We start from the raw sequence: 12065 nt of genomic DNA, 5'->3' as shown, positions 1-12065 counted from the left end.
GTGTTCATAACTCTGGACAATTCCACAAGTAAGACTAAAACTTGTATTGAAATATTGAGTTATATAACTTTGAGAGTTTTAAGATAGGATAAGAATTACAGGAATGATCAGCCTACTCTGTTTATCATCGTCTGTGTCACAATGAAATTTCAGTGGGATCATTTTTTTATTCCCTCTCCTCTTGGAGCGTGTATCAAAGTGAAGAAACTGTTGTCTGTCTGACCAGGCATGTACCTTGCACATGGTAGTTGCTCAGTAAATAACCGGCATCAATGAATAAAGATGGAGAAACAATAGGAAATGTCATATACATAAGAGCTCTTTTAATTTAGTTTGTCGTCATTTTGGGGGGAGAGATTGAGGGATCTAAAATACTCAATTTACTTAACTTTAAAACACCAGAAAGTATGAAACTATTGAATAAATGCATTAATAAGTAAATTGAAGAAACCATCTTAGTAACCTAAGGGGATGTAAAAAAATGGTGAGAAAGGGACGAGAGTGACAGATCTCAAAGGAGAGGAGATGGATGGCCTCACTGTGGATGAGCCACATCACCCGCTGCCACGATGCAGAGTGTCTCCTGCAGTGGACGCTCGGTCTCTGCGGGCACCCGGCTAGTGAGGCAGCAGCAAGCCGTGTACGTGGTGCTGAGCGACAGACAACAGACTTGAGCACGGAAATGTCGACTGTCAGGAGCACATCAGAGCTTCTGCAGAAGAGAACTTAATTCCTGCCTGCGTTATCGGAGCAGAAAACTTACCCGAGGGGGGAGTAAATGCTCAGTTTTAACAGAAAAACAAATTATTTGATAAAGTGGAGAGCATTGCTTTTCATTTCACAGTATTGAAGTTTCATGGGCTGAGATCTCCACTTTGTGGCATTTCAGAATGTCAGAGCTGAAGCTGGGCCTTTTTTTTTTTTTTTTTTTTTGCCTTCTTGCTTAATATAGAGTTGCTTTGTCTCAAGGCCAAGTGAAATTGAATTACCGTGTAGAGAACGAGAACACGTAAGAGTGATGTAAGAACGTACCTTTTATGTTTTCTGCATTTAATATAGTTTTTGACACTGGTCAGTATGTTTGTTCCAAAATAACTGATTTCAGCATTCCCTGCTAAATCACGTTGGCGGGTACTAATTCCAGTTTCACCATCAGGACAATTTACTTTTACCTCTTTTATTCAATATTTGTGTGATTAAAACTACTGGCTCATTAGGTAATACCCGTTGTATTGTTATTTGATCTTAAGGATATTTCCATAAATGTATGTTCTTAGTACAAATTATTTTATTTACATCTATTTTGAGTAGCCTTAATAAGAAAAACCTACTAGGCATAAGAAATGACTTAGTACTTATATGATGGCTTTTGTCTCTGTAAATTTTAGTAACATTATCTTCAAACCAATGGTTTTCTAGTGCAAGCTGCCCACAGTGGAGGAATGTATGCGGTTAGCTGAGACAGCCCAGGCCGATGGCAATACGTTTGAAAGTGTAAAGTATTACTTGTTAAGTCAAGAACCTGAAAAAGCCCTTCCTATTGGTATTGACTTCGTCAAAGGTAAGTTTTTAGTTGGTAGAATAATTTAAAATCTACTCATTTATTTGATATTTTCACTCATGTTGAGAAAAAGCCTTAAAATCCAGCGCTAGTCATCCTAAATTTAAAAAGGAAAGAGATTGCTGACTGTACGGTGTAGGGGCCTGATTGTGATCTAGAGGATAAAGAGCTGGACAGTATTGACCAGAAAAGAATCAGTTACATATGGTAAAAATTGGACGAACGAGCTTAGTACTATTATTTAGAGAAACTTCTATTTGGTTTTGTTTTGCCAGAACACATCGGTAGTTCAGACTGGAGTTTGGATACCGTTTACCCCGTTCTCGACCTACTGAGTTATATTCGTACTGAGAAGTTAATGTTGCATACGTGTACCGAGTGAGTACTTTTTCTCCAAGATGCGTAGCTGAACTTAACGTAATGTTTCAAAATGGCTATGTTGGTTTTGGTGTTCAGATCAAGAAATGAGCTCATCCTGGACACGTAGATGCACATGTAGAAAAATTACATTTTTATTTGTTTTAGTCTTAAGTGAAAATACAGAGGTCAATTGGAAACAAAGAATAAATCCTAGTGGCCCCATTTCCCAATACCTGGTGTGTGTGCGTGTATATGTGTATGTACACACAGACACACACGGACACACCTGGTGTGAATGGGGCTAGCTCAGAGCTTCGGGATGCTTTTGGACCGCATGTCCTCAGTGGTCTGTCCAGTGGTCACATCTCAATATCCACGTGTGCAAAGCCTGCTAGGCTAGAGGACAAAGTGAAAGGGCTAGAAATTAAAAACAGACAACATCCCTGGACTCAGATACCCTTTCAGGTACTGTCGCCCACGTAACTAAGGCCCCCGGAGACTACAGACAATCTGTGATAGAGGCTTTGGGCACTTTTGTTGCAATGCCGTGTGGAAAAGACAGCGTGGCAGCTGGCGACACTTTGGCAAGTGTCCCCCACGGGGGCTGCAGGGGTGTTCTTTGGCCTTCCCTAGAGTCCACACAGTACACCAGGAATCCCTCAATCTGACCAAAGGAGTTACTTAGGGAGAAATTACATGGAGGGCCAGACAAGGAAGAGAGAAAAGCGAGAAGGCAAGAGTTAAATATTCTAAAGACTTCTGTTTTAAATTACAGTTTGTGTTATTGTATTCATGTCTGAATAGGAGTTAACTGATGACTAAGACATCTTCAGGTTTAGAAACTTTTCTAAGCATATTTTGCTGTAAATGTCACTCATCAAAATACGGAGACACAAGCACAGTAACTATAGATGAGAACAATGTTCTGCACCTCAAATTACGTAATTAAAAGCGTAAATATTTTCTCTTTCAGAGCTCGAAATGAGTTGCTCATTTTATGTGGGTACGTTGGTGCATTACTGGCTATCGTAAGACAGTACCGAAGCATCGTCCCAGCACTCTATGAATACACGAGGTAAAAGCAGTTTCCCCTCCGTTCTAAGATGGTTAGTATCTCAGTGCGTCTCAGAAGCGACATTCAGCACACATCCATCCATTTACTTCCTGAGCATGTGCTTTATACTAAAGCAGCAATAAACGATAAGAATTAGTAGTGAATCAGGGTGTACATGATAGAGACCCTAACTCTAGCATAAACACTAGGGTTTCTTGGTCTTACGTCAGGACGCTCGAGGTAAGCATTCCAGGATGGATTCCATCAAGGATCTGGATTCCTCACCTGCTTGGCTTCCTTCCTCTTACTTGAGTGGCCCAGGGACACCAGGTAGCTTCCAGCCCGCTGTGTACTATGTCTACATTCGAGGCAGGAAAGAGAGGTGAGGGAGAAAGGATGGAGACCACAGAGGGCAAGGCCCTTGGATTCAGGAAGGAAAGTTTCTTTGAGGGCTGTATGCCGACCTCCCACTGGCCAGTGCTGTGTGACCCTACTTGTAAAGAAGATGAGAAGCTGGGTATTTTAAGCTTTCCCATCTCAATAGTAGAAAAAGGCAAAGTCAAGAGGGTTGGTGAGTGGCAGGTAACTCACTATTTTATATTCAGGTATAACCTACCTGCGAAATACCTATATTTTCTAACAGCTTTGCTGAACTTCAGCCGTCGTGCTTAAAACTTGTTAGACTCAAAAAGAAAGTCCAGTGCCTTCCCTAAAAAACCATTTCCAAGCCTGCTGGTTCACTGAATGGCAGAGCAGGTTACACCTAAAAACGCTGAGCCTGTGGTTGAGCACTTTCCTGAGAACCCTTCGTGGGGCAGAGGATTCTGGGAGGAACGACGCTTTCCCCTTCCCGGGCCCCTTCCCCTTCTCGCCCAGGGGGAGGGCTTGTAGCTGGGGGTCTGCCGCCGAGCAGACCAAGGCAGTTCACGCCATCAGGGCAGGGCGCTCAAGGAGAAACCTGCTTCCATGCAGGCGGTGTGACCACAATTCGAAAGCAACTTTTAACCATGTTAAAATAATTATAAGAACAGGATGTATCACATGGAATTCATGTTATTTAATGAAATATATTCAGCTCTGTATGACCGGTAATAATGGGGGTAAAGAGAGAGAAAATGGTCACTTGAGGTAATACCGCAGATAAAAGGCAGCTTTTTATTCATAAGGCAGGGGAGACACGAGAGGAGGCGTCTAGGTCAGAAGCTTGTTAGTTCAGAAGGAGAAACCCAGAGCCCCCAGTTCTGAAGGGCCACTCTGACTTCTGACTGTACCTCTGTCGTCTCGTCCTGCTGCTTGTGTTGGTCCCCAAACCTCGCACCCCGTTCGTTCCCCAAGTCCGTCCTGCTCCTTCTCGCTCTCTCCTCCCTTTGTGCTGCGCCCTCAGCTCTCTCCCCTCCCCCGGCTCGCCTCCTCTCTGGCCTGGACTCTGCCCTTTCACCTCCATGTCACACCTGGCACCAAGCGGACGCGCCGCCCAGCAGGGCCCCAGACTCAGCCCGAGCTCAGAACTCCGTGTGCTCAGAGTTAAATCCTCTCCACTCCTCCCGTGTCCTCTCTTCTGATGGTATCATTACACTTCTGTCACCCAGAATTCCATGAGCAGGGTCAGGATTAAGGGTTTTTCCTCACTGTCAACATCCAATTACTTAGTAAATTCCCACAGCCACACTTCTCATTTTCTATAGCCCCCCAGTTAGTCCTAATTAGCTGTCACCTCCGGCCGTCACCCTGTCCCTCCCCTTCCTCCTGCTTTCACCCGCCCACTATTGCGGCTGCCTTAGCCCTCCTGCCTAGCAGACGCCCCACGACGGAACAGGTAACGTTCTGAATCCTTAGTCTTCCTTGAAATTCCACAGTTGGGCTCCATCCTTGTCACCCACCGCTCCAGCCAGCCTGAATTAACGTGTAATTCCCGGTATGTGTGTAAGCTCTCCCCTGACGTTTTCCCGGTGTTCTCTCCACCTGTTTACCTGGGTTTTCCCCTCGCTCTTTAACAGTGCTTTCCATAGAGTCAATCGTGGAGAACACCTGGGCAGGTGAAGCACTGTCCAGTGCAGAACTGTAGACAGGGAAGCTGCGTTATTTAAGGAATGTATTTGGGAGCCGGGCTACATTATCAATAAAATTTCTTAAGTTTGGTAACTTGGGGTTGAAAAACAAAGCTGCTCACTGATTTGAGACAATATTACTGAAATGTCAGGAATATGTGTGTCAGGAAGAGGGGGTGTTTATACACTGTTCTCACCAGCTCTGATCATGTCCCAGCAGCTCAGTGACAACTAGCCAGAGTGACCAAAAAATGTGAATTACAGACGTGCTCCTCTTACTTCATCTGGAAGGTCTTGCGTCCTTTCTCTTTTCATCTCCTAAACAGCTTTTACTTTCAAATTTCAAGTAACTAGTTCCTTGAAAAACATACTGAGTTTATAACTTAGTATAGAACTGGGACTAGTAAATCTACAGCCTCATGAATAATAATAATAATAATAATTAGGTCTGTTTTCCAGTTTTGTGCACACGGGTGCGGTGGGTCTCTGCTGTCGCTGTTCCACTGCTCTTTTCACACGTCTCTAGAGGACTAAGTCAGCACTTCCGTTCCTTTCTGCTGGCTGACATTCTTCTCTCACCTGTTCCTCTTGTTTTCTTACTCCTGACACTCGTTTCTAACACGGAGACGCCATGTACCACACAATTGCGGGATGTGGGTATCACTCAGCATCGCCCGACTCGCCCAGCCTTTGCCTGCACATCACCCACTTCACTCATCCATGTGCTCACTCACTCCGCCTGTCATCCAACCAGGATTTACTGAGCATCTTTGACTTGCCAGGGACTTAAAGACTAAATATATAAGTACACACACACATGCGTATATATTGGTATATACACATGGATTTGCCAACAACGTTGTTAAATCTAAAACTGCAGTTAGTTAAAGCTCATTCGCTTTTTTGATACCTTCGTCTTGGATGTCAGGTGTCCATTTCTTTTTTCACATCTTTCAGCCAACTATTAAAACGTCGGAAAGTGTCGGTGCCTTTAAAAATTGAACACCTTTCTGAGGAGTTGGATGCGTGGAGAGCTTGCACACAGTCCATCAACCAGTGAGTAAACATGATATAAAAATTGGAATACAGAAGGTATCACTTAATACTATAGACAAATATTGAAAATGTGGATTTTCTTATTAAATGTCTTGGCAGAATAATGAATCTTGGTTTGTATACCATATATTCAGTAATAATTTACAGTGCTTTTCTTTCCTGCTTTTTTTAAGTCCTTCATTTTACTATAAATTAAGTCTAAAGTTGATTTACCACCGTGTAAAAAGGAGGACTGAATCATTATCAGGGACTGGTTTTAGTCTACACCTTAACAATTCTGTGATTCTACAAAAATAAAAATATAATATTTGTTGAAAATATAGATCATCAGAAGAATCTCCATGTACACCCCCTTCTGAGTCACAAAGAACGGTTTATGCAACTTTACTGAAGAGGCTAAAAGAAGAACCACTCAGAGGACCTGTTGGACCAGATTATGTGACTGGATCAAATCTTCCCAGTCATTCCGATACTCACCTCTCCTGCCTCACGGGATCGAAAATCCAGGTACAGCCTGATGCCAGGCATAAATTGTTCATGTCCATCGTTTTCATTTGTTTCATTATTTTTTGAAATGTGATCTTAAAATAAGAATAATCTGAATAAAAGTCGGTACCCATAGGAAGACCCGAGACCACTGAGAAAAAGCTGCCCTTAATACTTCCATATTTAGTATAAATGGTCTCCCTCTCCTTAAAGTGAATTCAGACATAGTCATTGTTATCTGTTATCATAAAAGCAACTCACGTAATAGGTACACTTAGTAATAAGTGATATGTGTACTTAGTAACAAGTGTTTTAAAATACAGATGATATCCTTAGGGAAATTAAGTAAGAGGCAAAGCAGCAGTCAGCACAGTTACAAATGAGTGCGTCTCAGGAGATTCACTTAATAGCCCCCATTTGTGTTTTATAAGCACAAAGAAAGCAGTTAAAAACTGATAGATGTATAGTGTGTCGTTGATATATTATGCATATTCTTACATCGACTTACTGAACTTTTCAGCAATTAAAAATACTGGAATCAATCATGAAAGATGGCTGATTCCCAAAGAATGGTCCCTAATATACCATCAAATTGATGATGGTGAATGGTGCCAGGACCTCCCAGTGTTACCCAGGGGTGCCATTGTCTCCGGAAAATGGAGACGCCCTCCTCATCCCAGAGCCAGGACCGGTTGTAGGAGTGTCCCCAAGAATCCCCATGAAATGCTGACTGAGACTAGGTTGGACGGAAAGAACTCCACCTCCCAGGCATATTCACATGTTACTAAGTGGATTCTTGTATCTCTAATGTAACGTAGCTAATTACATTTCTTAAAGCTCGTTGGAGAAAGGTATTTTAGGGGATAAACTCTCAAAATAAATTAAATAGCTTGCAACTGACGTAAACACTAACGGTAGCTCCGCTTGACACTGAAAACTAATTAAGTCTTCAGAACACACCAGTATATTCCAAAAACCAGACAGCACACGTAGTTGTAAATATACTTACTATTCACTTACGTTCAGAGATAAGGAACCAAAGCAGGAAATTCAATAACTTATAATAAGAGCAGAACCATTACGCAGCTTCGTGCCGCCCCGCACCCTCCAGGGACCACTTCTAGGACGTGACACCTTCCTGTTCTTTCTCTTCAGGGCTGTTTTTCTCCATCTGAGGTAGACAAACGCCCCAATCCACAGGCTGTCTAACCTCTCCGCACCCAAACCCCTCTTAGGCAAGGACCCACTAATTATTGTCTATACACCAAGGCGCCAGTGACTAACTCAGAGGGAGTGCCACCCTCCCAGGATATTTCTAGTCCAGCAGAAAACTCATGTATTCTGGTTACAACTGAAACTTCAAGTACCTGTGAATGAGAAGCAGGCTACTTCATAGAATGCATTGTCTGATATCTAGACATCATTTGCTAACGACAAGCTGTGTCATTTGAGATAATGATCGAAAACCTGATAACCTCAGAACTCAATTAAGAAAATAAGTTTTTATTCCTTTTTGTGTTTTTCAAATCATGCTTTTCCTTCTGAGAGCCAGGAGATACCAACTGAAAGGAGTATTTGATTTAGTTCCTCAGAATTACCACCCTTAACATACAAAATAGCTGATATAACTAAATTATAAATATGCTGGTAAATCACAGGGTTGATGTGACTTTAAGTTACATATACATATATACAGCATGTATTTTTCATCTTCTGGAGAGCAGTTTGAGAGTTTCTGTCTTAAATAATGTCCCCGGCTGTACTGATGTAGGCTGTAGGATTAAAAGAGTGAAGTGTATTTAAGTCTACTCCTTAGGCATATGTGCCTTTATAAAATGCTAACTTGATAGCAATGAATAGATTAACAGTCCCCATTGTCATTGACAGCACTACTGTAATCAAAGAATTCAAATTATAAAACTAAATTCTATTTTGAAAGAGATCGGGGCATAACTTTAAGATATTTTAAAATGTTTCTCTATTTGGTGGCAATTCAAAAAAATCTATTTTTTCTCGTATTTTAAAATTTCCTATCAGCATTGCCTAAATACCACTAGTGGTTTTTTATTAGAGTGGTTCAGTTTCTGAGAGTTTAAAAACATATTGCAGATTTATAACCTCATTTTTTCTTCCCTCAACTCTCACGGTGCAGGGCCCTGTATTTTTTCTTGAAGATGGGAAATCCACCATCTCCTTGAATGATGCTTTGATGTGGGCGAAGGTGAACCCATTCTCGCCTCTGGGGACTGGAATACGACTCAACCCATTTTGATAGAAGGTTTTTCTCCACAATTAATTTTTTTTTTTAAAGAACTTTATGGGTTAGTATGACCTTAACCTGTGTTGTCCAAGGGCCAAAGTTCCGGAGGAGGAGAGGGGGAGGTAGGGACTCACACTTGATTTTATTCATTCACTTCAAAGAGTGAAATATTTATAGAATTTCAAAAAAAAAAATTTCAAGGAAAAAAAAATTTATACAATTTCAAAAAAAAAATTTCAAAAAAAAATTTCAAAAAAAAAAAAGGTGTCTCCTTTATCAAACATAATAGCTGTATTTGGGGGAAGGTAGTATTTAAATTATAAAGGACTGACAAATCTAAAAGCACATATAAAAGTTTCACAAAGCCTAAAAGGTACCACGTAGACTTTTGTTGAAACATTGAAACGTATAAGATAGTGTAACACCTTATACAGTGCTTGGCAATGCGGTAAATACAGTGCTTGGCAATGCGGTAAGCGCTGAAAGAACATCTGGAGGACTGAGCATCTCGAAGCATCGAAGTGTGAGACACGCACAACTCGCCTTCAAGTTAGCAGACACCTATGTTGTCCTCTGTAAAATGCAGGGTAAACTGTTCATTTTAGCGCATATTTAACCAAAGTTTTCGGTTATAAGTCTAATATATATATCAATACATGGATACACAGTCAAAATATTTTTGAGTGTTAATTTTTTAAAAAGAAAGCATTCCCAAGGTTTGTACTGGAAACTCAAACGTCCAATTATAAAGGAACAGGTTATGCAAGTATGAAAGACATGGGCAGTGAAAACCACAAAGTGCAGTCACGTCCACAGGAGAATTTCTATTTGATTATAGTTGACCATTTGAAAAGATATTTGGTGTTTATGAATATTAATTTTGATTAATATATTTAATATTTATATAATATAATCAACTTATATGAACTCTCTAATATAATAAACATAACTTATTTGACGAAAATCAGTTTCAAATCAGTTTCTGTAAGTAAACAGGACATTAGTTGAAATTCAGGGTATATTATGTAAGTTTAGGTTTTTAAAATATTTATTAAAAGAGTAAATCTGTAAAAACAAAAAGCTGAGGCATGAGTACAAGTATTTCAATTGTACTGGAATTCTGACTTCGAAATCCATGAAATGAACGTAGACCAGGAGAGCAGCACTTTGATACTCAAGTTGTTTTACACAATTTGTAACAAACATGTTTTTGTCTAAGGAGTGAGCTCATATAACTAGAATGATTGTGATTTTTTATTATCTTTAAACTTGTTGCACTTAAAATATTTTTCAAGTTTTCTTCAATAAGCTTCTTAAAACAGAAGACAACATATATTATGGACCTTTTTCATAATGACCACTTCTAACTCCATTAAAAAACATTTTAGGCTTAAATTCTATTTTATAAAGAAAAAATAGTGATGATATTATAGAAGAGATGTATGCAACTCAGAGAGGCCATGGCTAATATAAAGTGTATCTGAGAAGTACTCTTTTACCCCTTAGTGATATGTGTCACTCGGATTTCATTTTAGGTAAGGGGATTATTAATTGGCACATATGAACTGAAGTCTCCTCACTTAAAAGTGCAATCTAAATCCCACTGTCCTTCTCTTTCTTTTGTATTAAAATAGATTAAGAAGCCCTACATTGTTCTTTAAATACTTCAAAGATACCGAGTTTAGGTTATACGTAGGTAAGTGTTACATTCTTTTTTTTTTTTTTATGAATGCAGGAAATAGTATTTTTATATATAAAGTATTAAAAAACTTACAAATCTTTAACATATGAAGATGACAGAGGTGTAACCCAATGTTTGTCTAAAACCTAAATTTGATTCAGATGCAGTTCTGTTACTCTGACTTCAACGATGTGCTCTACTTTAACATTATTACCATTAATTCTTCACAGAACTATGCCATTTGAATATATCCATCTGTATATGTGTCTTAATTTGAAAAACAAAGCAATTTTTAAAATTTGTAAATTAAATTTCACTGTTATATTTAATACACATAGAAACCCAACAAATAACATGAACTTATTTCATGATTTGAAGATGTCCATATTACTGATAATGTGGACAAATTATTTTGAAAGTTGAAATATGCCTTTATGAAAGAAGTCTCATTAGACAATGATTTTAAAAGCTATGGAAAAATATTTTGTCTATAAAAATTATGATATGGCTAACAAAACTGCAACATGAAAATTGGTTACATCTTGTGAAACTGTATGATTCTTATGCCAGTCAAAATTAATGAAATACATATATTTCCATGAAATCATCCAGATGTGTTCAGGAACATGGTTGCATTAGAGCAATGACTATATTTTGTTGTCCTTGTAACAGGAAAATTGACCCTTTTTTGGTCTTAGATCAAAAGGCATTCTGAATATAGTAAATGTCTCACAAATTATTTGTAAAATTTAGGGTTTCATATTTAGTGTACCACTAATGCAGAATATACCTTTATAGGCAACTCTTAATAGGTACTTATTATACCGTATCTCTCTGTGAAAAGTGGGTACCTAAATAATTGAAAAAAGTACTTTAATGTTGAATTTAAATACTGTATACCGTCATAGATAACTCTCTCTGGATGTTACCCTAGCTGAGCTTCAGAAGACTTATGTCCAAGACCCTTTCCTAAGGAACTATATTTTATGATTTAAAAGTTACTCTCATACTTTCCTCACCACATTCCCAAGAAGTCATCTATTTTGTCAGGCTCTGTTCAATTTCTTTTACTAAATATTCTCCATCCAAAAGTGTAAGATTAAACAAGGAAATCTCTGGAGGTAGAAATTCTAATAAAACTGTCTAACCTTCAAAAATGCAGAAAAACTAATAGAGTTTTGCTGGAAATTGATGAGCATGTCATGGGATTCCAGAATAGTAATACTCGTCTTGGAAGTCAGATGGCACTGGTAATGAGATGGCAGAAAAACATGACTAATTCCACGTGAAGAAAATTTTCCAAATAGGAACATAAAATTATCAAGAATATATGAAAGATAAGCAGTCTTTCAGGACATCACGCTGCTTTTGTTCCCCTTCAGTAAGAACACGGGGCATAGCAACACCCAGTAGGAGCCTTTTAACCTAACTAGTTGGACTGCTAAACACCAGAATGAAATTCCAAGCAAAGCACGATTTTCCTTCCCCACAACTCAGTGTCAACAGGATGGACACCTGTTTTTTAAAACTGGCTTAATTAAAGGTATTTAAGAAGGTGG

The 12065-nt window shown here is 39.2% G+C and overlaps 1 protein-coding gene across 10 annotated transcripts in view; it reads left to right on the top strand.

The window, feature by feature from the left end:
- Positions 1 to 12065, top strand: part of WDR17 (WD repeat domain 17) — a 65828-nt gene that overhangs the window by 50502 nt on the left and 3261 nt on the right. For 7 of the 10 annotated variants that reach the window (XM_064477592.1, XM_031440350.2, XM_064477591.1 and 4 more), the window contains 7 exons: positions 1420 to 1561; positions 1837 to 1939; positions 2895 to 2996; positions 5981 to 6079; positions 6403 to 6586; positions 8718 to 8886; positions 10460 to 10521. In XM_064477592.1, coding sequence (XP_064333662.1) covers positions 1420 to 1561; positions 1837 to 1939; positions 2895 to 2996; positions 5981 to 6079; positions 6403 to 6586; positions 8718 to 8837 — 750 coding nt within the window. In that variant the 3' untranslated portion in view covers positions 8838 to 8886; positions 10460 to 10521. Of the gene's footprint in view, positions 1 to 1419; positions 1562 to 1836; positions 1940 to 2894; positions 2997 to 5980; positions 6080 to 6402; positions 6587 to 8717; positions 9664 to 10459; positions 10522 to 12065 lie in introns of those variants that run through there. The other 3 variants (XM_064477588.1, XM_064477587.1, XM_064477586.1) reach the window with 3 other exon arrangements.

This window comes from Camelus dromedarius, chromosome 22 (genome assembly GCF_036321535.1).
Source record: "Camelus dromedarius isolate mCamDro1 chromosome 22, mCamDro1.pat, whole genome shotgun sequence".
Classification (NCBI taxonomy): domain Eukaryota; kingdom Metazoa; phylum Chordata; class Mammalia; order Artiodactyla; family Camelidae; genus Camelus; species Camelus dromedarius.
Note: the sequence above shows the minus strand (reverse complement) of the source record. Positions and strands in the feature narration are given on the sequence as shown.